We start from the raw sequence: 27,331 nt of genomic DNA on the forward strand, positions 1-27,331 counted from the left end.
TTCTTTTATGGAGGATCCAATCTGTGCTTGAGTATGCAGAAAACAATGCTGGTTACAGCCATGATGTTAGTATGAAGTGCATTTGTTAGCAGTTGAAGCCAATTAGGGAATGATATGTAGCTTTTTCAGAGTTTAATTACATGAAAAGGGCAAAAATAAATAATGAAAGCTTTTTGCTAAGTATTTCAACTTGTAATACAAGCACTGCACCCAATACGAGCAAACAGCCGTTTTCGTTTGTGCGTAACTGTTAGCACACCACTTGTAATCTGGCTCTTAATTGTGACCTGAAATTAATTTATTAGTATCTATTGTGTACTTCCCACTCGTACTGATTCGCTGATAAAGACCACTCCCACAGTCCTGTTGGTGGAGAAAAACACACCTCTTCAAGCTTGACAGAAGAAAAAAAAAATCCAAACATTGGTTTATATATTACAGGAATATGCCTTTTCAAAATATATAAAATCGGTAAAATATTTTAAAATGACCTTTTTAATATGAAAACAGGGAAAAATAGCTTCAGGGTCCCTTAAACTATTTCTAACATAAATCTGAATCACAATCCGTTAGATAATTTATCAAATGATTTTCTAGAGAACCCCTCCTCTAAATCTATGGGAATTTTTGTAAATAAATTATTTGATAAGTTTTCCTATAGGCTTGTGATTGCCGCCGTTATTAACACTTTACATGAATTAATTGCACAGCATTTAATGTACTTTAAAGGGACAGTAAAGTAAAAAATAAACTTTTATGATTCAGATTGAGCATCTAATTTTAGAACTTTTCCAATTTACTTGTCACTAAATTTTGCACAGTCCTTTTATACTCACACTTTCTAAGGCACCAGCCTCTACTGAGCACTTGTTCACAGTGTATACATATATGAGTATGTGATTAGTGGATGGCTGTCACATGATACGGGGGCAGGGAAATGGAAGGAAATAAATCTGCAGCTTGTTTGAAATTCAGAGTATGCACAATCGCAATGTCTTCTTGGATATTTATTGAATATGTAATTCTACTGTAAACTGAAGTACAAGTACACTTAAAAAATGTAAAGTCAGTCCCCTTATTCTGTATTTTTTAGACTGAATTATCCCTGTTTCTCCACATAAGTAATGAGACTCTCCTGCTACTGTATAGTGATCCCAGAGCACTGAACAGATTGCCTACATATGGCTGGGTTACTGTAACAAATAAAAGTGATTAGTATTCCACAATTTGTACTTACAAATCTATATGGTTGGAGGCACAGCTTAACAGAAAAACTAGTTTTGATGCCAGCGAAGAAAGTATAATTCTACCACTTTGAAAATCCCTGGTAAGCCCTCACCTTGAGTGTGGAGAACAGTTTTGAACCAATTACAAAACAAAGGGAAATGCAGAACTACAAAGGGTATAGAGAACAGCTACACAATTAATACAGGGAATAAAGAATATAAAGGGTCACTCAAGTCAAAATTAAACTTTCATAATTCAAATAGAGCATGCAATTTTTATATTTAAACTTTTTGAGTCACCAGCTCCTACTGATCATGTGCAAGAATTCACAGAATAAGCGTGTATGCATTTGTGATTGGCTGATGGTTGTCACATGGTACCTGTATGCATTTGTGATTGGCTGATGGCTGTCACATGGTACAGGGGGAGTGGAAAATAGCTTAACTTTTAAAATTGTCAGAAAAAAAATCTACTACTCATTTGAAGTTCAGACATTGAGGCCTATTTTTCAAATGTCTGTCAGACCTGATCCGACAGTGCGGATCAGGTCCGACAGACATTGCTGAATGCGGAGAGCAATATGCTCTCCATATTTAGCATTGCACCAGCAGCTCTTGTGAGCTGCTGGTGCAATGCCGCCCCCTGCAGACTTGCGGCCAATCGGCAGCAAGCAGGGGGGTGTCAATCAACCCGATCATACTCGATCGGGTTGAATTCCGGCAATGTCTGTCTGTCTGCTCAGAGCAGGCAGACAGGGATATGGATCAACGGTCTTTAGAACGCTGCTTCATAACGCTCGCCAGAAACATGGGCCCTCAAGCTCCATTCGGAGATTGATAGATAGGCCCCTAAGTGATATTGCATTATCTTGTTATCTTGCATTTGTTGATTATGCAAATCTACTGTGTTGACTGGTCCTTTAAGTTATGAGGAGATATTAGCCACTTTGGGGTCAATTTATCAAAGCTTCAACTGTGAATATGCTGTAATTCCACGTCAAATTAAGTGCAAAATTGATATGCCAAAGTTAACAATGGGTGAAGTAAATTGTAGGCTAGTTCACTGTAAGCAATGCTCCGGCGACATTAGTTTAATGCAAATCGATGCTCATGCTATTTGAGCGTACTGCTGGTAATCTGCCTTTACATACGACTCTAAAAAAAATTATGAAACACTCAACTGGTACATTTGTGTCTCAATTGACGCAGCAAACCTGATTTTTAATCCGCAACTTTTGAGCACCCGAATGCCATAGGAATGCCATAGGAATCAAATGGATGTTGCTAGATTATAAAACGACGTGTCTACCAACACAGAAAGGTTTATTTGTATGTGGTTTGTCCTCTCATACAGTCATTAACAGTGAACATGATTAATGTATTTACAATTTATTGCAATACTCCTTCAAGCAAACAAATATATATATATATATATATATATATATATATATATATATATATATATACATCATATATATATATATATATATATATATATCTCAAAATTGAAAAGGAGAAAAGACATCCACAATATGGGTGGGTGTCAAAGAATGACAAGGCTGCACACTCAAAATCCTTAATCAAAAAAGCGTTTTATTAAATCTTTATGTAAATCATTTGATAGACTCCCAAAAAACAACTCCTCCTTAATGCGCTTAGATCCTCCTCTGAGCGAATTAAGGAGGATCTGAAAGTTGGATAAAAAGCCAGCACTCCGTAACCATAGCATCTGATGAAGCCCTGTAAGCCAGCCCTTTTTCTGGGAGAGGCGAAACGCGTCATGCTGGCGCTCATATAGTCAGTAATTTCAAAATGTGAGCCGACAAATACTCTGCTTCCTTCCCCACCAGCAATATCTGGATTTGGTAACCGACAGCAAGGATACGCTCTGGGAGCACGTCTAAAGGAACACAGGACGAGATGCCATAAGAGTACCGGATTGCTGTATTATCGTTGGTTTTCCACAAGTTGAACGGTGAGAAATTTGGGGCACTATGCAAAGTGAGTATTAACTGTCCTACACTAAATTGTGATTCACCACTGACTGTTGTGCTGGAGCGTGTTCTAACACTAAGTGCTCTAAGATATTGTAGTGGTGTTGTTCCTGTCTGTTATTAAGCCGAGGACTTAAAAACGCAAGTTTGTTTCTCTTTTTTGCAAGTTGCAAGTGTGAATTGGATACAATTAAGAGAACTGTTGCAGTTTGTCTACTTGAAAGCTACGTGAGCGTGTTTTATACACTAAGTGCTCAAACAACTCAGCTCTTGGTTCACGGATTTAAAGGAACATTAGGGCAATATAGGCTCATAATTTTGAATGTTACTGTATCTGTTATTTTGGGTACTGTTATTTATTTTTATTTTTTGCACTTGTAAGGGGTTTGGGAGTCTGTCAAATGATTTACATAAAGATTTAATAAAACACTTTTTTGATTAAGGATTTTGAGTGTGCAGCCTTGTCATTCTTTGACACCCACCCATATTGTGGATGTCTTTTCTCCTTTTCAATGTTGATATTATTAGTACGTATATGACTGCTTGCACCTGTAATTAAATCCTGGGATAAGTGTGCACACAACCGTTGTTTTATATATATATATATATATATATATATATATATATTATATATATATATATATATATAGATATATATACAAAAGTACATTTATGTAAGATTTATTGTTTGTACTTGAATAAAAATTGCTATTTCAAGGACACAATAAGTTAACCAACTAAATATTAAATTAAAGAACTGTTCTTATTCATGGACAAGAAATAAGTGCTGTAAGTAAAATGGTGTACAGAGTAAAAACTGTATGAAAACACAAGTCACATGATGGACATGTGATGAGGATCATACACAATTCTACGTAGATTATTTGATAAACAGTGAAATCCACTCCATTGATGCTTCATATTTATCAACAGTACGATGCTCTTTGCGTCATACTTGAGTGAGTTTACAGCATTTTTGATAAATAAGGACATTGAATGGAGATTGTATAGCAAGTGTATTTAATATAGAGAATGCTGTCAGGTTGACACATTGATAAATTGACCCCAAACTGTCTGAGACAGGTCATGAGATGATGTAATTAGTTTATATACAATAAATGGGCTGTATAGAGAGTTGGCATAGTTGTTTAGGTCAATAAAATTGTTTTTAACAAGCGTTCTCACTTTAAGACAGCACAAAATCCTTTTTTTCTTCTTCATTATAAGCGAAGTCAAGTTGTGGAACTCTTTTCTTAAGGAAGCACTGATGACCAATACAATATATATCTTTAAAAAGGACTAAGATACAATTTGTCTTAAAACAGATTCCAAGGTTATTATTGCTGTTTAAGTAGGTTGTGGTTAGGGTTAATATGTTTGTAGAGACTGCGTCATTACCATGACAGTGTTTTGCAGTGAGGGAGGTGGCAGTTAGGTTAATATCTGTGAAGAGATCTGATAATAACCTTTAGAGATATACAGGGAGTGCAGAATTATTAGGCAAGTTGTATTTTTGAGGATTAATTTTATTATTGAACAACAACCATGTTCTCAATGAACCCAAAAAACTAATTAATATCAAAGCTGAATATTTTTGGAAGTAGTTTTTAGTTTGTTTTTAGTTTTAGCTATTTTAGGGGGATATCTGTGTGTGCAGGTGACTATTACTGTGCATAATTATTAGGCAACTTAACAAAAAACAAATATATACCCATTTCAATTATTTATTTTTACCAGTGAAACCAATATAACATCTCAACATTCACAAATATACATTTCTGACATTCAAAAACAAAACAAAAACAAATCAGTGACCAATATAGCCACCTTTCTTTGCAAGGACACTCAAAAGCCTGCCATCCATGGATTCTGTCAGTGTTTTCATCTGTTCACCATCAACATTGTGTGCAGCAGCAACCACAGCCTCCCAGACACTGTTCAGAGAGGTGTACTGTTTTCCCTCCTTGTAAATCTCACATTTGATGATGGACCACAGGTTCTCAATGGGGTTCAGATCAGGTGAACAAGGAGGCCATGTCATTAGATTTTCTTCTTTTATACCCTTTCTTGCCAGTCACGCTGTGGAGTACTTGGACGCGTGTGATGGAGCATTGTCCTGCATGAAAATCATGTTTTTCTTGAAGGATGCAGACTTCTTCCTGTACCACTGCTTGAAGAAGGTGTCTTCCAGAAACTGGCAGTAGGACTGGGAGTTGAGCTTGACTCCATCCTCAACCCGAAAAGGCCCCACAAGCTCATCTTTGATGATACCAGCCCAAACCAGTACTCCACCTCCACCTTGCTGGCGTCTGAGTCGGACTGGAGCTCTCTGCCCTTTACCAATCCAGCCACGGGCCAATCCATCTGGCCCATCAAGACTCACTCTCATTTCATCAGTCCATAAAACCTTAGAAAAATCGGTCTTGAGATATTTCTTGGCCCAGTCTTGACGTTTCAGCTTGTGTGTCTTGTTCAGTAGTGGTCGTCTTTCAGCCTTTCTTACCTTGGCCATGTCTCTGAGTATTGCACACCTTGTGCTTTTGGGCACTCCAGTGATGTTGCAGCTCTGAAATATGGCCAAACTGGTGGCAAGTGGCATCTTGGCAGCTGCACGCTTGACTTTTCTCAGTTCATGGGCAGTTATTTTGCGCCTTGGTTTTTCCACACGCTTCTTGCGACCCTGTTGACTATTTTGAATGAAACGCTTGATTGTTCGATGATCACGCTTCAGAAGCTTTGCAATTTTAAGAGTGCTGCATCCCTCTGCAAGATATCTCACTATTTTTGACTTTTCTGAGCCTGTCAAGTCCTTCTTTTGACCCATTTTGCCAAAGGAAAGGAAGTTGCCTAATAATTATGCACACCTGATATAGAGTGTTGATGTCATTAGACCACACCCCTTCTCATTACAGAGATGCACATCACCTAATATGCTTAATTGGTAGTATGCTTTCGAGCCTATACAGCTTGGAGTAAGACAACATGCATAAAGAGGATGATGTGGTCAAAATACTCATTTGCCTAATAATTCTGCACTCCCTGTATGCATTAGAGGAGGTTGTGGTTAGGGTTAATATAGCTGAAGAAATTGGTTCAGTGCCATTAGGGTCACGTGTAGTTTGGAAGGTTGTGATTAGAGTTAACATCTGTTTGGAGGTCAGGTTATTGTCAGTGGGGGAAGCCACAGCTTGGATTAGCAATAATGAGGAGATTAGGTTTAACAGCATTTAGGGTTAAATTGCAGCAAGGGATTAATTCATGCAGATGAATATTTTATTTAGATCATATGCATTGAGTTGTCTGTACCTAACAGCAGCTGTATAACAGCTAAAGCAGCTGCCTTAAGAAGTCACTGTCAAAAATAAATCAGAAGGGAACATCATAATCTGACCATCAGGTGTTTCTAATAATAGTGTAACACAGTGCCATCTATTGGTCAACCCACGTAAGTCATGCAATCTTCTTACTCTAACAACCAGTAGCTAGACCTACGTACTAAGATATATACATCAAACCAGTTATATATACGCAAAAACAGGATATAAAACAGAATATACAGAAGGATTTCTACATTAAAAGTTTACATGAAAACACAGATCTAGAAAATTTCTCTACATTTACATATGAATTATCTGTTACCGTCAATGAACATCTTTTATTAAGTTACATTTAAAACAACTTAGATTCTAAGCAGTGGCATAACTATCTGCTTTTAGTGCCATTATCATTTCTAAACAATTCTTGATGTTTATTCTTTACACTTTTAGTTGCTTCTTTTAAGGATGATTTAAAGAGTATATATGCGTTTAACAATTTTTAAATACTCCACAGTGACATTTTAAAATACAATCAGCAACCTTATTGCAGTCACTATATTCAGAAACAAATAAAGTCTGCTCACACTGATAAAAAGTCACATTACAAGTAGAGTGGTATTTATACTCCCACTCGTGTGCTAACTACACTAGAAGTAAGCTTTTTGCGCGCATCAGGTATGCTTGTATTACAAGTTAAAAGTAAACTGTTTTCGCACAAGGACTAACCCGACGCATGCAAAAAGCAGAGCTTACAATATCACGTGTGTATTAATATATTCCCCTATAGAAGTCAATGGAGAATAAAAAGTTGAAAAACACCCGATTGCGTTAAACCCGATTGCATATTCTCGAGTGCGCTAACCCAACTTGAAAATATGAATATTTCACATTACAGTGTTCTTAACATAGAAGAATATGCTCTATTTATTCATAATATATATATATGATGATATTTTGGTATAATATATATCTATACCTATATATAGATGATTATATATAGGTAAAGATATATACAGATATATATAGAAATATCTATTTTAAAATACATAGCACAGATTCTACTATGTGCAGAATATTGGAATCTCACACACAGTATAAAACTTTATTAAGGCTGACATTTAACAAGCACCGAGCGGACAAGGTTCGCTCCAGTGAACCTGTCCACCCAGTATCACAGCCAGTGGGCAGCATTTATCATTGCACTAGCAGCTGCTAGTGCAATACTGCCTCCTGCAAGTGCACAGCCAATCAGGTGCCAGCAGAGGCTGTCAATCACCCCAGTCGGACTTGTCCGAGGTGATTTTAGATGGTGTGCAGATTAGGAAGCCTTGGTTTAAGGACCGCTGCTTCTTAACTATCGGCTGCAGAGTTGATTATGCAAACCTGCACCAAAGCTGCCTAATGCTGCATCTCGCAAGCTTTATAAATTTCCATTTAAATAGGAATATTGCTTAATTATGCTTTTGAATGGGCTCCAATGCACATATACAGGGAGTGCAGAATTATTAGGCAAATGAGTATTTTGACCACATCATCCTCGTTATGCATGTTGTCTTACTCCAAGCTGTATAGGCTCGAAAGCCTACTACCAATTAAGCATATTAGGTGATGTGCATCTCTGTAATGAGAAGGGGTGTGGTCTAATGACATCAACACCCTATATCAGGTGTGCATAATTATTAGGCAACTTCCTTTCCTTTGGCAAAATGGGTCAAAAGAAGGACTTGACAGGCTCAGAAAAGTAAAAAATAGTGACATATCTTGCAGAGGGATGCAGCACTCTTAAAATTGCAAAGCTTCTGAAGCGTGATCATTGAACAATCAAGCGTTTCATTCAAAATAGTCAACAGGGTCGCAAGAAGCGTGTGGAAAAACCAAGGCGCAAAATAACTGCCCATGAACTGAGAAAAGTCAAGCGTGCAGCTGCCAAGATGCCACTTGCCACCAGTTTGGCCATATTTCAGAGCTGCAACATCACTGGAGTGCCCAAAAGCACAAGGTGTGCAATACTCAGAGACATGGCCAAGGTAAGAAAGGCTGAAAGACAACCACCACTGAACAAGACACACAAGCTGAAACGTCAAGACTGGGCCAAGAAATATCTCAAGACTGATTTTTCTAAGGTTTTATGGACTGATGAAATGAGAGTGAGTCTTGATGGGCCAGATGGATGGGCCCGTGGCTGGATTGGTAAAGGGCAGAGAGCTCCAGTCCGACTCAGACGCCAGCAAGGTGGAGGTGGAGTACTGGTTTGGGCTGGTATCATCAAAGATGAGCTTGTGGGGCCTTTTCGGGTTGAGGATGGAGTCAAGCTCAACTCCCAGTCCTACTGCCAGTTTCTGGAAGACACCTTCTTCAAGCAGTGGTACAGGAAGAAGTCTGCATCCTTCAAGAAAAACATGATTTTCATGCAGGACAATGCTCCATCACACGCGTCCAAGTACTCCACAGCGTGGCTGGCAAGAAAGGGTATAAAAGAAGAAAATCTAATGACATGGCCTCCTTGTTCACCTGATCTGAACCCCATTGAGAACCTGTGGTCCATCATCAAATGTGAGATTTACAAGGAGGGAAAACAGTACACCTCTCTGAACAGTGTCTGGGAGGCTGTGGTTGCTGCTGCACGCAATGTTGACGGTGAACAGATCAAAACACTGACAGAATCCATGGATGGCAGGCTTTTGAGTGTCCTTGCAAAGAAAGGTGGCTATATTGGTCACTGATTTGTTTTTGTTTTGTTTTTGAATGTCAGAAATGTATATTTGTGAATGTTGAGATGTTATATTGGTTTCACTGGTAAAAATAAATAATTGAAATGGGTATATATTTGTTTTTTGTTAAGTTGCCTAATAATTATGCACAGTAATAGTCACCTGCACACACAGATATCCCCCTAAAATAGCTATAACTAAAAACAAACTAAAAACTACTTCCAAAACTATTCAGCTTTGATATTAATGAGTTTTTTGGGTTCATTGAGAACATGGTTGTTGTTCAATAATAAAATGAATCCTCAAAAATACAACTTGCCTAATAATTCTGCACTCCCTGTATATGTCAATGTATTTATACATATGTATTTATGTGTTTATATTATTATTATTCTTTATTTATAAAGTGACGACAAGTTCTGGAGCACTGACCATGGGTACAAAGATAAAATTACAACAATACACAATGCTTAAAACACAGGCAAATAATTACAAAGGGAGTTGAGGGCCCTATTCCCATGGGAACTTACAATCTAGAGGGGTAGAAGGGTGGGGACATATGTGTATATATGTCTGTGAATACATATATAAACATATAAATACATAAATACATCTGTACACATATAAATACATAAATACATATATACACATATAGATACATAAATACATATATACACACATATAAATACATAAATACATATATACACATCTAAATACATCTGTACACATATAAATACATAAATACATATATACACATATAAATACATAAATACATCTGTACACATATAAATACATAAATACAAATATACACATATAAATACATAAATACATATATACACATATAAATACATAAATACATCTGTACACATATAAATACATAAATACATATATACACATATAAATACATAAATACATCTGTACACATATAAATACATAAATACATATATACACATATAAATACATAAATACATCTGTACACATATAAATACATAAATACAAATATACACATATAAATACATAAATACATCTGTACACATATAAATACATAAATACAAATATACACATATAAATACATAAATACATATATACACATATAAATACATAAATACATCTGTACACATATAAATACATAAATACATATATACACATATAAATACATAAATATATCTGTATACATATATAAACATATCTTTAAGCAATTAAAAAAAAAATATATTATGAATGTAACTGTACTTTGTAATGTATTTTTGATGTGTTTTGTGACACTTTTTTGTTTCGTCAAACAACCAGAGCTCTGAGGACGTGGTAAACCGACGCACGTTAACTTCAGTTGCACTCAAGCAATCACGTTTACTTTCACCTTTTAATACGAGCGATAAACCTGACACGCACAATTTTTTTCTTAGAAGTATTAAGTATATACATATATGATGGCACACCTTGTAAAGATGTAAATGTGTACTATAATCCTCATAAAAAAGCAATGAATAGCCACAATATCTATCAAAGTCCACAAAAATATATGATAAGTATGAACATTGTGATATATACAGTATATATGTATATTAAGATAACACACATTAATAAGACAAGAAGGGGAAAAGAACACAATGGGTCTCTGGAAATGGTTTGCAATTCTATATCTATTTCAAATATATTGTACAGCTAACAGTTCTATGGTGACACTTGTTAATGGTGGATATGAGGATATTGTGATTGCAATTAATCCAAATGTAACTGAGGATGTCAAGATTATTGAAAACATTCAGGTAAGAAAAATAAGTAATGTAGATGTTCTAGTAAAACACAAGCAAACATATCCCACACATGTGCAAACACACCATACATATTCACACACACACACACATATATATATATATATATATATATATATATATGTACATACAAATAAACACAAACACAGATACACACACATACATGCATACACACACATGCATACACACACACATACATGCATACACATGCATACACACACATACATGCATACACACATGCATACACACACACACACACACATATGTATACTTATGTATACATAAAAATAAAAACACACACATTATCCTTCTTAATCCCATCCCACGCCTTGGGTGCGTTTATTGCATACAACTATTACTTATATTGTTAACTTGTGCTAAAAGGCTGATTCCGTGGCTCTGGAAAACTCAACAGATCCCCACGCTCTCTCAATGGGTTTCAGAAGTAGATCATGTCCTCACTCTTGAAACAATGCATTATTATTATGTAGGCAATCGTGACTTCATAGCTGATATAATGTGTTTATGGGAGCAAAGGCTATATGACAATACATAGCCTGGTTGTGAACTAGTCTTACTCAAGTGTATATAATTACACCTGCTGAAATGGCATATGCTATAATAATGGTGAATGGCACATATAGGGTCTCCTTACCTCTGCATTGTCCCCTCCCTTATGTATTTATGTCCTACCCCTCTTCTCCCCCTTTCTATATGCACACCAAATTAAACTACAAAAATATGGGTTCCTTTTTAGTACTATACTGTGTTTTCTGAAATATATCAACCTGTAACATGTACTGTATTGTGTACTACTGTAAAATTATTGTTTAACCCAATTAAAAAAAAAAATTTAAATAAAAAAAATAAAAATGAAATAAAAACACACATATTCACACACACATACATGCATAGAAATACAACAAGGGGGTTTGGTTAAGCTCACCTAACAAAAACATTTTATATATTAGCACACATATTGTGGGGGTGCTGCCAAAATTACCAAAATAAATATGACAAAAACAGGTATATACCTGTTTTTGTCTTATACATACATGCACACACACACATGTATTTTAAAAACAATACACACATATACACACACACGCACAGACACATGCACACACACACATGTATTTTAAAAACAATACACACATATTCACACACACACAAACACACATGCACACACACACATGTATTTTAAAAACAATACACACATATTCACACACACACAAACACACATGCACACACACACGTGTATTTCAAAAACAATACACACATATTCACACACACACATGTATTTTAAAAACAATACACACATATTCACACAAACACACACACACACATGCATACACACATATACATGCATGCCCACATACATACATGTATACTTAAAATAAACACACACATATACACATACACACGCATTCACACACATACATGTATGCATAAAAATAAATACACACAAATTCACACACACACATGCATACACACACACACATGCATACACACACACACATACACATACACACACATACATACATACATACACACATATACATGTATACTTAAAATTAAACACACACATATTCACACACACACATACACACATATATATATGGTAAAAAACATTAATTGATTTATAAAAAAAAAGAAACAAACATAAATCAAAAATCAAAATGGAGTTTGAAGACATGAAAGTCAGTATTAAACCTCTAAGATTCAGATAGAGCATTCAATTGTAAGAAACGTTTCAGTTTACATTTTATCCTCTTCATATCCTTTCTTGGAAAGCATACCCAGGTAGGCTTCAGGAGCAACAATTCACTACTAGCTAGCTGACTATTGGCAGATACACACATATGCTTCTTGTTATTGGCTCATCTGATATATTGAAGGGTCTTTAGCTTGATTGACCCATTTTAATGTAGTGATGCTAATAAGTGACATCTGTGCAATTAACCTGTTGCACCCTAAAACCCTAGAGATATGGGTTTAAAAGCTCACCAGCATGGAGGGAAATCTCACAAAGTCTTTGGGGCTTTTTAAGAATTATTTGGCAAAGGAAAAGGTACTTTAGTGCAGACCCTGGGAGCTGGCCGCCACGTAAAGGTTTTTTTTGCCTCTCCAGCGCACAAAAGATAAGTAAAGATACAGGTCTCCTTTTTCAACAGTAGCTTTTGAACATTTACATTCATCTAACGAAAGCAAATAAAAAAATTTAACAAAAAATCAGTGTTTGTTGAATTTAAAACAAAACAAATACTGAATAGTGCAGCCAGCGAATATTCAGGGGAAACATTTCCATGAATAATTGTTACAAAAGATTCAGACAAACTGGATTTTTCACGGCTGCACATGTCTGGAATTCAATATGGCGTGAGTAATAACGTTAGCGTGCCTTGCACACGTGGAAAAACAATGTTACATTTGAAAACTTTTTGGGGTGTCCAGAAATTATTTGAAAAGCTGTTGTCTGGGGAGGTTATCCAGTTCTTTTTAGCTGTGATAAAATTTGATAACTGAAAAATGGTCCTAAAATATGTTGATGATTATCAAAAATTTAGATTCTAATCAGAACAAATAAGAATGACACGTCTATCTATGTATAATTAAACTACTTTGCAATATATCTTCATGATTTCTTTTGTCCCTTTTTCATGCTATTTATCTCTGAAAATTAAGCAATTTCTGTTTCTCAGAACAACAAATGCTCCTGCTGACTTCTCAAGGCTACCCCTGCTACATATGTGTCCTTAATTGCAGACTAAAGCGCAGGTTGGCACCTCCAAATAAGGCAAATGGTGGGCGTAGTTTGGTTATTAAAAAGAAATTGCAATGAAAAGGATTGTCATGTTCCTTGTTCAGAGGAGAATTGCCTGTTATTTTGGGGCAGGCCTGACCTTACTTGATGGGATCAGACTGATATACTCCAGGAAAGTTTTCCTCTGTGAAAAGCACAACTGGGCTAAAAGAGGCTGCTTCATGGTGGTAACTTGCCGTAGAACAAGCTACTGAGCGTTGTTCGTTCCTAGTAGAGCGCTTCTCTCTTTGTATGCATTTGCTGTAAAAGGGATGTTAATTTGTTTAAAAACATTATGACTTGGCTGATAAGTTATTCTATAGCAACATAGCAGAAATGTATTTACAGACATATATACATATACTGTATATACACATAAATACATATGGATACATATATAGACATATATATAAGTGCATTGGAGCCCTTTGCAATCAAGTAACTGAAAACATGTAGAACATTGAAATGTAAAGTATAATTATTTTAATGCTGAGTTAGCGCACTTGAGTAAACACTATCGGGTTTGCATGCGAGTGAGGGTGTTAGGGTTTTTTCTCATTTTTCACGCTCCATTGAAGTCTACGGGAAATATGTTAACACGGTCGCAACATTCCAAGTTTGCTTTTTGCATGCATCAGGTTAGCGCTTGTTCGAAAACTTTTTACTTTCAACTTGTAATACACACACTACCGGACGTGCGCAAAAAGCCTCTGTCCAGTGGAGTTAACGCTTGAGCGGGAGCGATAAATAGCATTCCTATGGGAATCTACCCCAATATGTGTTTTATGCTACAATCTGCACTATTGTCTAAAGCATTAATGTGTTTCAAGCTTCAATGTTTGACTAATGTGTATGAATTGTTTTTTATTGTATTTTCCATAAAAGAATATGGTGAACGAAGCATCAGGTTATTTATTTAATGCTACACAACAAAGGCTCTTCATAAGAAATGTAAAAATACTAATCCCTATGACTTGGACAAAACTTTCCAACTACACAAAGCCAAAAACAGAAACGTATGACAAGGTAAGATCTCAAGGAATACGCTAGTATTATGGTTCAATGCATTAATATCAAAGTGATAGTAGTTCCATATTAAAATGCATGTTTGAAAAGAATGCAATAAGTACATAAGGCGAATGTAAATGATATTTCTTAAATACATTTTTTTTTTACCTTTCAATAAATTCTTTTGAGCTTATCTTAGCTACTCATTCCACTTTTTTTAGTTATTTTATGACTAGTGGGCAGCACAGCCAATCAGAACTGTACTAATATCTGCATTATATCTACTAAAACTGAAACCGTGGATCTACCTATGCCACAAAAAAAGGCCTACAGAGTAACATTTACATTTATATCACTTCTGCGCTCAGGTTATACAGTTGCCAAAATGTTTTTTTCTGCCCTTTCTCCCAGTGATGTTTCCCTAGAATGCACATTCGCTACAAACATGTCTGTGGAAACTAAAATTCTGTAATTTAACATAAGTATCCAACAAGGCTTGAAGACCCCCCTTAAGGTATATTTTATCATTCAGTGACACATAAATCTTTTTAGAGAGAGAGTAACTAAAAGTAAAGTTGTTTTAAAGTGTGTGTTCTGGGGCATATTTAATAAGGTGCGAGCGGACATGATCCGATATTGCGCATCATGTCCACGCACATCGATAAATGCCGACAGCATACACTGTCGGCATTTATCACAGCAGTTCATGTGAACTGCTGGTGCAATGCCACCCCCTGCGGATTGGTGGCCACTAGCAGGGGGTGTCAATCAACCCGATCGTATTCGATCAGGTTGATTTCTGTCTGCCGCCTCAGAGCAGGTGGACAGGTTATGGAGCAGCGGTCTCTAGACCGCTGCTTCATAAGTTGTATTTCTGGCGAGCCTGAAGGCTCGCCAGAAACACGGACTTCAAGCTCCATACGTAGCTTGATAAATATGCCCCTCTTAACCATGAAAGAACAGATAATGGGTTTCATGTCCCTTTAATAAAAGACGAGCAAGCTAGGAAGCTGCCACCATTCCCAGACTACATGAACAGCACTGTGTAGGTGTGTTTACATTATAAGAGGTCAATAATACTTTAAGGACAGCTTGCTGGAAGGCTGCCAATTTATCCAGACCGTAAAATCTACACAAAAAATGATTTAGACTTGCTAGGTTTTTTTTTTTGTTTGTTCACTGTATAATATTGTGATCCAGTTATTTTAATGAACAATTGGATCACCCTTTTTTCCTTCATATGTTTTTTAAAACACTGAAATATATATATATAAGTATTCCAAATAGATGCACTCCATAAAACAATGTTCGTTAGTGACACAGTGCTGTATAACAATCCAAATAGCGTAGCAAAAGTAAGCACTGTAAAACTTCACATTTAATGTATAGGTAAGATTGTTTGGTGATTGTATTGGCATTTGACAAAGGGACCAATGTGGTCTCGAAACGTTGTGCTCTACTTTTAATTTTTAGACATTAAATGTGAAGTTTTACTACAAAAGACCAGTGAGTTCTTATTTTTGCTACGCTATATATATATAAATGGGACATTTACAGTATCATATGAAAATATCGATAGATACCCTTACAAGTGATGGTTCACCTTACTAGTTGTGTACAAGTTAATACAAGTTCCTACCCAAAAGACTAAATGCAGCAATTTTGTTTTACTGTAAATGGTTAAATGAAATTATCCATTACCATGGCTTTAAATGATTGATTTACTTTTCTATTCACCAGGCAGACGTTATTATTGCCACTCCTTTTCTAAAATATTTAAATGAACCTTATACTTTGCAATATGGAGGCTGTGGGGAAAAAGGAAAATATATTCATTTTACTCCAAACTTTATGGTTAATGATAGTTCAACCAAAATATTTGGCCCACGAGGTAAATAATATCATTACATCGTTTTTCTCATTCTTGTGTGTTAATAAATAATTCACTAGTATTTAAAGTTTAACGTTAGGATCATTCCCTCAGTTCATACCTTCCTCTTTCACCAGGCAATACTTGTTTCTATTGCACTATTCAACAGAGTCTGGATAATTTCAAGCAAATCCAAGCTGTAGTTTGGGTTATAATTCCATGTCGGATTTCTATTAACATTTATACAGCACTCAACCAAATATATATGTTTTATAAAACACTAGATATTTTGTAAAATAACAACACTGTTTTCAAAACAGTAGGGGATCGATTTACCAAGCAGCGAATGCTGCTTCCGACCCACTCCGCTGCAGGTCCGCCTGAAGCTGAAGTTAAGAAGCAGCGGTCCTAAGACGGCTGCTTCTTAACTCGTTCGCCACCTTTGAGGTGGTGGACAGCAATCAGCCGATCGGATACGATCGGGTTAATTGACACCCCCTGCTAGCGGCCGATTGGCAGAACTGCTGGTGCAATGATAAATGCTGACAGCATATGCTGTCGGCATTTATTGATGTGCGGCGGACATGATACGATACAGCGTATCATGTCCGTCCACACCTTAATAAATTGACCCCTAGGTGTAAACCAGTGATACCAATGTACAAACACATATATACCAAGGGCGGATCGGCCTACCAGAATAACAGGAGAATTCCTAGTGGGCCACAGCATCTGGGGCTGACCAGCTACAATTTAAAAGAGTGTTACTGCTGGAGCAACGCTACAGCTGTATCACCTCTCTTATTTTCTCCTTCCTGCTATACATATTAAAGAGATAATAAAATCTAAATAAAAGCTAGATAGAATGATGTAGTCAAAGAAAAGATCAGTCTAAGAATAAAATTTAGATATGTTTTTAAAGTTTCAATTTACTTTAAATATTGACAAAATAATTGTAAAGTTTCAGTGTTTATAAAACAATGGGAGCTGCCATTTTGTAACTTAAGTTACCTTCTATGCTGTGACCAATTAGGGGCAGTTATAAATAGGTCACTAGAGTGTGCAGCCAATGGCTGTGTGGAATAAAACAGTATTCTGCACTTCCATTTCTAACAGGAAATGAAATGCTAACGATTTCAAAATGAAATTACAGTAAAAGGGGACAAAGTAAATAATGAAAGCATATTGCAGAGTTTTTCTTTTCTATATGTGATTTATCATTTTATATTACAATCTCCAAAACATGAATGATTTTAAGTTGTAGGGTGCCTATATAACAACAATCTTGTTATGTTCTAACATGTTAGAGTAACAAATTGGTGTTTATAGTATATGCTACAATAAATTATACTGCATTAAGTGGATAATTCATGATACCAATAGATATTAGCTAGATTAAAAAAAATAATGCCAGTTGTCAAAGTGAATTTTCCTACAATTTGGGTCCATATGCTTTAAGTTATGCAAGTATTTTCTTGTTTATTCAAAATTAAAATCTTGCACATGTACTCTAAATCATATATATATCTCAAAGGTTGGAAAAAAATGGTTTTAGTTGATAAAAATAATTATTTGTAATTTAAAATGTATTATCTCTTGTGTTTGCAGGAAGAGTGTTCGTCCACGAATGGGCTCACCTTCGTTGGGGGGTGTTTGATGAATATAATAATGAAGTACCATTTTACATTGCCGAAGATGGTGCTATTGAAGCTACAAGGTATTCAAAGGATTCTTATATTGATTGATTGGTTTGGATATAGAAAAGTATATTGATATTAAAAAAATTGTTAGCAAACGACATAATGTGAATGTATAGAAATGTAAATTAATAAAAAATGAATACATTATATAATGTCATAATTGTCATATAATAATATGTAAACTTACTTGTTATGACATTAGCAATGATTTATATTTTAAAGTGAACGTAAACTTTGGTGAATGAAAGCCCGTTTTTTAAAAATACTATTAAAAACAGGGGCACTTTTTCATTCATCAAAGTTTACAAATCAGTCATTTTGATTAAAAACTTACCTTTTCACAGCTACAGCAGCTTCCCCCTCCTGGAAATCCTCTCTTCACACGTCAGCAATGACTAATCCTGCTTCCTCCAATCACAGCTTCCCCCCCAGGGTGGTTATTGCCTGAGGCCATGCTGTGATTGGAGGAAGCCAGATTAGTCATTGCTGAGGTGTGAAGAGAGGATTTCCAGGAGGGGTAAACTGCTGTAGCTGTGAAAAGAAAAAAAGGTACGTTTTTAATCAAAACGGCTGCTTTGTAAACTTTGATGAATGAAAGTGCCCCTTTAAGTCAATGTACTAATGTTTGGGTTGTCACATAAAATAGTGCAAAGTGTGTTTTCAACTTGCAATTTTGTATCAAGAGTGTTACCCCCAAACATTGCCAAATAGGCAGTCTCTCCACTCCAAAAGAGATCCAATTTGTTAGATTTGTTGCAAAAGTACACTGTGACCTAAATGCCATTGGCAGAAAAATATACCAGCAGACTGAATATTTCCTGTGTAAAATACTGGCTTTTTATAAATAAATAATAATAAAAATAATAATTTCCTAAACCAGACCTCACCAGAAAAAAGTATGAAATTTGTTTTAATCTGTTATATTCTACTAAGAGTTAAGAAGATTTATAATGATGAAAAGAGAACAAATAGTTATACATTTCTGATTTTTTTCTACCATTCACAATTTGTTATTTTTTTTCCCCAATTAATCTTTACAAGCCAGAACTTTACAACTTTTTCATTATATGTAAAGGATGCAAACCTCCTAACATTTCAAAATTCAAAAGAGAGACAGCCCCCGCGGCAAAAGTGTGATATGTGGTGAGCAGGAGCAGGGATGGGGTTTAAAAAAATCATAAGACTAAAGTAATATAAATAAAATTCTAAATAAAGTCAAATCTTTTAATATTCTTAGGCAGCAAGTGAAACACAAGCTCAAAGCACTGCTATAGCTATGTGAGCTCTAGATTTGATTAGTCTTTGCAGAGACAGTGCTAAATATTTTTATCTTAATCAGACATTTAATAATAGATTCTTTAAAACTGCTCTCTGCATTCCCCATTAATATTCTATATTCTGGCTTTTAAAGTCAGCAAAAATGCACAGCAACACAAGCTAAACATGTACATGTACACACACTCAAATACACAGAATCACACACTACATAGCATACACTTACACATGCAGATACACACACACACTACATAGCATACACTTACACATGCAGATACACACACACACTACATAGCATACACTTACACATGCAGATACACACACACACTACATAGCATACACTTATACATGCAGATACACACACACTACATAACATACACTTACACATGCAGATACACACAAACACTACATCGATTACACTTATACATGCAGATACACACACACTACATAGATTACACTTATACATGCAGATACACACACATACTACATATATTACACGTATACATGCAGATACACACACACACTACATAGATTACACTTATACATGCAGATACACACACACTACATAGCATACACTTAGACATGCAGATACACACACATACTACATATATTACACGTATACATGCAGATACACACACACACTACATAGATTACACTTATACATGCAGATACACACACACTACATAGCATACACTTAGACATGCAGATACACACACACACTATATAGCATACACTTATACATGCAGATACACACACACTACATAGTATACACTTATAAATGCAGATACACACACTACATAGCATACACTTATACATGCAGATACACATATACACACACTACATAGCTTACACTTATACATGCAAATACACACACTACAAAGCTTACACTTATACATGCACACACACACACTTCACAGCTTACATTTATACACGCAGATACACACACACTACATAGCATACACTTATACATGCAGATACACAGACACACTACATAGCTTACACTTATACATGCAAACACACACACACTACACAGCATACACTTATACATTCAGATACACACACACACTACATAGCATACACTTATACATACAGACACACACACACTACATAGCTTACACTTATACATGCAGATACACATACACTACATAGCTTACACTTATACATGCAGAAACACACACACTACACAGCATACACTTATACATGCAGATACACACACATACACACTACATAGCTTACACTTATACATGCAGATGCACACACACTACATAACATACACATACACATGCAGATACACACACACACACTTATACATACAGATACACACACACACAGGTTACATTTATATATGCAGATACACACACACACACTACATAGCATATACTTATACATGCAGATACACACATACTTATACATACAGATACACACACACATATTACATAGCTTACACTTATACATGCAGACACACTACATAGCATACACTTATGCATGCAGATTTACACACACACTTATACATACAGATACATACACACACATACACTACATAGAATACACTTATACATGCAGATAAACACACACACACTACATAGCATACACTTATACATACAGATACATACACACACACACACACATACACTACATAGAATACACTTATACATGCAGATACACACACATACACATATACATACAGATACACACACTCTACATCATATGTGGGTTTCTGTAATTCATTGTATGGGATCCTGGGGTTGGCAAGCACATTAGCTGGAAGTCTGAGGCTGCCACTGTTCGTTGCCCTGGTGTTAGCACTGCTTATCGTATAAAATTGAAGGCATGCTAGTATTATCTCCAGGGGTTAGACGTCATCACTACCAGAAGTTAGAGGTCAGAGGGTATACAGCCTTCTTACTCCTGATTAACCCATACACCATTCCTTTTCCACAGGGAATCTAACAGGTATCTAACCCTTGGAGAGAAAATCCAGCTGATTCTGAGTATGGGCCCAATAGAATAGAATATAATATTTATTTATTTTTAAATGCATGGGGCGATTCGGGGCAGACCCCTAAAATCAGGACTGTCCTGTGAAAATCGGGACAGTTGGGGGGAAGATGAGAATGTAATACTAGAATATTTTAATTTAACATTGTGTTAATAATGTTACATTTAAATTTTGCTTTCTATAGATGTATTTATATTGACATTTTTGAGAATCAATATTTGAATTTGACTTACATTATATAAGGGGTTATGAAATTGTTATTGTTGGCATGAAGAAAAATCTGGCAATATCTTTTTTTTTTTGGGGGTGGGGTTTAAACATTATATTGCAATGTATGTGTCTCTCCTTCAAATCCAAACCCTGTATAGCTACATAAATATCTCTCCAGCTAAAATGTGCCTTTATACAATTATTCGATTAACCTCTCAGTACTGACAATGCATCTTAGATCATACCATTTAACAATGGTCAAGATTGATGTAAACCAATTCCTATCTTGCGGAAAAATGTGTGGTTTACCATTTAGTCCATAGAATGAGTACTAGAAGTTTACAAACATCACACAAACTCCTTCAAAATGTTACACAGCAAAAAAAAAATGGGGGGGGGGGCTTTTGGGGAGTTGGGCAATCACTTGAAAAAAAGAAAATGTCCTTTCTAACATATGCAAAAACAGATTTTTTTTTTTTTAAAGTGAATGAAAAATAGAATAAAATAAACCAATTTAGGTAACTTTGTCAGCTTTGTATTATCAAGACAAAACCGTGAGGCAAGATACTTCCCAAAGGCAACAGAATCTTTATAAATTATACAAACTTAGTGTTAGCATTGGAGAAAATGCTAAGACCACCCATGTTCAGCACCTTGTTCACGTCTGTGAAATATTATTCTATTCTATTCAGCGAGACTACTTTTATATAACAAACAGGAATGTGAATATTTAATGCTCACAAACATTTATATTAATTGTTTTTAAGGGCGTTTCCGAAGTTGTAGCTGTAATGATTCTTTTTCTAATTTGTTCTCGTTCCATGTGCTAGATATCACGTATTAGACACATCGCACAACTATATACATTAATAGCAAGAAATCCACTGACATATCTGTGAAAATATTGGGGAAACAATGAATTCAGAACTTGATCTCATGTACCCAACTAGGAAGTTGATCAAAATGTATCTAATGGTTTTCAACAGAAAATCACCATGAAAATCTATGGAGATTTTTGTTGATAAATCATTTGATTTGTTTTTCCAAAGGATTGTGATTGAACCTAGGTCCCTCAGCAAACTGACAAGCTACTATGAATGACTCTGATCACTGTATGTATTGACCATGTTCTTTTCTAGGTGCTCCCTTGATATTAGTGGTGTAAACAGATTTCTGCAATGTGTTGGAGCTTCGTGCACAACAAGGACATGCAAAGTTGATGCTACCACAGGTCTTTATGAAGATGGCTGTTTTTTTGCACTTGATAAGAACCAACTTTCTCAAGAATCCATCATGTACTCACAAGCACTATCTTCTGTAAGTATTGTCACAAACCTGCTTATACTCACATAAATCTGTAAATATGTACACATGTTCATGTTCCCTATAAAGTCAGGTAAGGTCACACACCACCTTGTCTTTGCATTATGCTCACCATCAGCAATGCACAATTAGTAATAATTTTCTATTGACAAACATGATTGATTTAAAGGGACAGTGCACTGTAAAATGTCCTCCCTTTTAATGTGTTCCCAGTAATCAATTTTGCATTGTAGTATTTTAAATTGTTCACAAACAGCTCATTTACCTTTATTTTGTCATCTGAAATAGATGCTTCACTGTGGGTCGGAAAGACCAGCCTTGAAATACAATGACACACATTGAGAAGCTCACTCTCAGAAATGAACAACCAGCTCAATACCATTGTTAACCTGTTCTATGAAGATTTACCACCTGGGTGAAGCTTTTTTTTAGCCCAGTAATGTTTTTCACAGAGTAGAACTTTCCTGTAGTGTATCAGTCTGATCAAGGCCTATTAGGCTCAGTCCAGCACCGAAATACCCGGCAGTTCCTCTCTGAACAAGGAACACAGCAACCCCAGATTATAATTTTGGCCTTCATTGGGTCTTGTCAGTAAGAAGTAGCCATATTCCTCTAAGCACACTTAGCAAGGAGTCCACATCTAGTTGCCACTTTTTTCCCTTAGGGAGACATAATGCACAAAGAGACAAGCGCACTCTCAGAAGTGATTTACCACCTGGATGCAGCTTATAGACTGTACTTCTATGTCAGGACCAGACTGATATACTACAGGAACGTTCTTCTCTGTGAAAGGCAAATGTTGAGCAAAAAGAGGCTACTCCTAGGGTGGTCACTAGCCATAGAACAAGCTATTATATAATTGTTCATTCCCTCTTTTTATATATGCAAATTATGACCTTGAGGGAAGTCTCCCTAAGGGTAATGCGGGAAACCAGTCGTCAGCCCGTTGCTCAATGTACCTAGAGGAATATTGCTGCACCTCACTCACTAGGCTGAAACGTACATCTGAGGTTTTGCTGTTTCTTCATTCAGAGAGGGATTGCCTGTTATTTCAGGACTGGACTGTACTTTTATAGTGATTGTAAAGATTAAGGAATTAGTGACCGGTATCTAAAAATAATCTTAAAAACAGGGGCACTTTACTTAATTAAACTTTACAATAATGCTTCTTCTGTAAAATACTTACCTTTGCGTTATGGAAAACAGACCGCCGATCCTCCGCCCTGCATCTCTTACTGTATTGTGCAGATCGATGACAAATCCAGCTTTCCAATTGTTGCGTTCTCCCTTTGGAGTCCGGCTCGTGGTGCACGCAACAATTGGAGGAAGCGGGATTTGTCATCGATATGCTAACTACAGTAGCAGATGCGGGGCGGAGGATCGGCAGTCTGTTTTCCATAATGCAAAAGGTAAGTATTTTACAAAAGAGGCATCATTGTAAAGTTTAATGAATTAAAGTGCTCCTGTTTGTAAGATTATTTTTAGATACCAAGGCACTAATTCCTTACCAAACTGATATACTACAGGAAAGCTCTTCTCTGTTAAAGGCTGGGTGGTAACTCGCCATAGAACAAGCTATTACGCTATTGTTCATTCCAAGGTTGAGTGCTTCTCTCTTTTTATTTATTGAAATACAATAAAGTGTTATCTGCTGATTACTGTACACTGTCCCTTTAATACACACATAATAATCAAGATACATTAAACTTAAAATTGAAAAAATGTAGGTGTAGTAAAAAAATGATGTGGATGTCCATTATTTATGCTGCTTTTTCTGTTATTTATGTTAGGAAATTAACAATGATATTTTTACTGCCCCCAGAGATTCTAGAGTGTATGCTGCAGAATTCACAATCATCACCCTGCAGCATGATGCAAAGATATTATTTGATAAGGGCAGGAACTCATTTTTATCTTTCTCTAATTTGCAATAGCAAAAACAATAAAATAATCAAGCCCAGGATGTTTCTCAAGGATGTTGTCCTTGGACTGTAACACAATGCAATTTGTACTAAGAAAAAGACTCAAATGTTGTTAAAACAGTTAGGGCAGTGTGTGAGGGAGTGCAGAAAAAGCGTAATGAAAGACACCCCAGGCTAGTGACCGCAAGGTCAGGGTGTCCCTGTTATCCAATGCCTGCTAGTGGGGTGCCTCCTCTGATCAGCGTGTATCTCATGCTGCTGCTGGAAGTCTCCATGTGAGGATATCCAGCAGCATTATAGTAACTACCAGTGGCGTCACTAGGGTTGGTGTCACCCGGTGCGGTAAGTTATGGTGTCACCCCCCCCAGAAAGCAGACACACACAAAAAACAGGCACACACACATACAAACACTCAGACACACTTAAAAACATATTCAGATGCACACACAAACACTCGGAAACACACTCAGACACACACACAAAAACACACACACAAAAACACTGAGACACACAAAAACTCAGACACACACTTACAAAATATGTAAACTGCACTGCATTAACTATGAAGCTCATGCCTAGAGCTGCTCCCTGGCTCAGCAGAGCATCAAATGAAAGATAAACAGAGCACTCTAAAAATAAATCACTAAAGAAAAGGTTTAGGCGCAAACTATGAAAATTCTGCTCTCTGACTCTGTTCCAAGTCTGTCAGTGCACAGCCCCGGGCTGCGTGCCTACCGCTTATTATGGCCAATCACCTCTGCACTCTGCCCACCCCCAGACCCCCGCCCGCCCTCCTACCTATTCAGTGTGCACTTAGTGTACCGTAACCGTAATGGTCTGGTGGGCATCATACGTGGCTTCTTCACTTTAAAGACAGTGTCAAACAGTCATGCGGTCAGGTGCCAGGCATCCCCTCATGATTTGCCAGTTCCCGTTTAAAGAGACAGCACAGCAGTGAGTGACTCCACTGCTCCACATGCCACTGAGCAGTGAGCACAGATAGGCAGGCAGGTTTAGGCTAGCAGCGCAACTTTGCAAGCCCCACGGCATGCCCACAACATTCATAGCAAAATTGGGCAGGGGAGAAGCAAAGTACAAACAAGCAAAAGCAGCCGGGAAAACTAGTTGTTGAAATTGCAGCACTGGCTCAAGGGGCAAAAAAATTGTGTGTCTACAACTTCCCCAGTCCCACCAATGTTCACAAATGCCAGCCCCTCTAATAAAAAAAAATCTATGCATCTCAACATTGTATTTCAATAAAATATAAAAAAAAAAAAAAAAAAAAAAATTTGGTGTCACCCGCCCCCCCCCTAGTGACGCCACTGGTAACTACTGTGTATACAATCACTGAGACAGCCAGTCACAGTGATTGTATACTTCAAATGGAGCCTAGATACTAGTATGTCACAATGCATGCTGGTATCAGGCTCAGTGGCCAATCACTGGATGCCTCAGGAGTGAGACAGTCCTGTTATGGCCAAAAAAGTCACAGTGATCACATTTCAAAAATGATAAGCCAAATGTTTTTGCTAACAATGGCTTCTCTTGAACCCTCCCCTTCTGTCCCAGTGAATATGTAAAGTAATAAAATTGTCAAACTTATTTTAATTTGTGTTGCTATATATATATATATATATATATATATATATATATATATTTGATGTGATATTCACCCCTTCATCGCACATGGAATAAATATGGATTGTCTTTCACTTAAACCCAGTGAGTGCAGATTTTGTTTATTATTTTATATCTAATATAATATATTATGTTTATTATATTGAAGTTATTCTGACACCCTGGTACTCGAGTTTGAGGTTTGTGAGAGTGTACCTATGCTTCCTTTTATATATATATATATATATATATATATATATATATAATTTTTTAATATAATTTTTTTAATTAAATTTTATTTTAATAAAGTTTTTTTTTACAATGTTATTTTAATAAAATGTTTTTTTTGTGTGTTTTGTTTTATTTTCTGCCCTTAGCCTTTATTTGGAAACATAGATAAATGGGATATTCTTAAAATCATAATGAATCTATTTGGCTGTATTTTTCTTTATCTACACTAGTGCCTTTTTTCCAATTTTCCCCATTTTTGAGTATTAAATTCCTTTTTATTGTTATTTTATATACCCATATTGGGCTAGATTACAAGTGGCATGCTAAACATAGTGCAAGTTGCAATATCA

General features: G+C 36.1%; 1 protein-coding gene across 1 annotated transcript in view; it reads left to right on the top strand.

Annotated features, from left to right (window-relative positions):
- Positions 1–10,858: 10,858 nt before the first annotated feature.
- LOC128640676 (calcium-activated chloride channel regulator 1-like) overlaps positions 10,859–27,331 on the top strand; it is a 43,952-nt gene continuing 27,479 nt past the window's right edge. Inside the window, exons 1-5 of the mRNA XM_053693107.1 lie at positions 10,859–11,017; positions 14,712–14,852; positions 16,575–16,725; positions 18,313–18,421; positions 23,028–23,205. Of these exons, the coding sequence (XP_053549082.1) occupies positions 10,859–11,017; positions 14,712–14,852; positions 16,575–16,725; positions 18,313–18,421; positions 23,028–23,205 (738 nt within the window). The remainder of the gene's footprint in view (positions 11,018–14,711; positions 14,853–16,574; positions 16,726–18,312; positions 18,422–23,027; positions 23,206–27,331) is intronic.

This window comes from Bombina bombina, chromosome 10 (genome assembly GCF_027579735.1).
Source record: "Bombina bombina isolate aBomBom1 chromosome 10, aBomBom1.pri, whole genome shotgun sequence".
NCBI classification, from domain to species: Eukaryota; Metazoa; Chordata; class Amphibia; order Anura; family Bombinatoridae; genus Bombina; species Bombina bombina.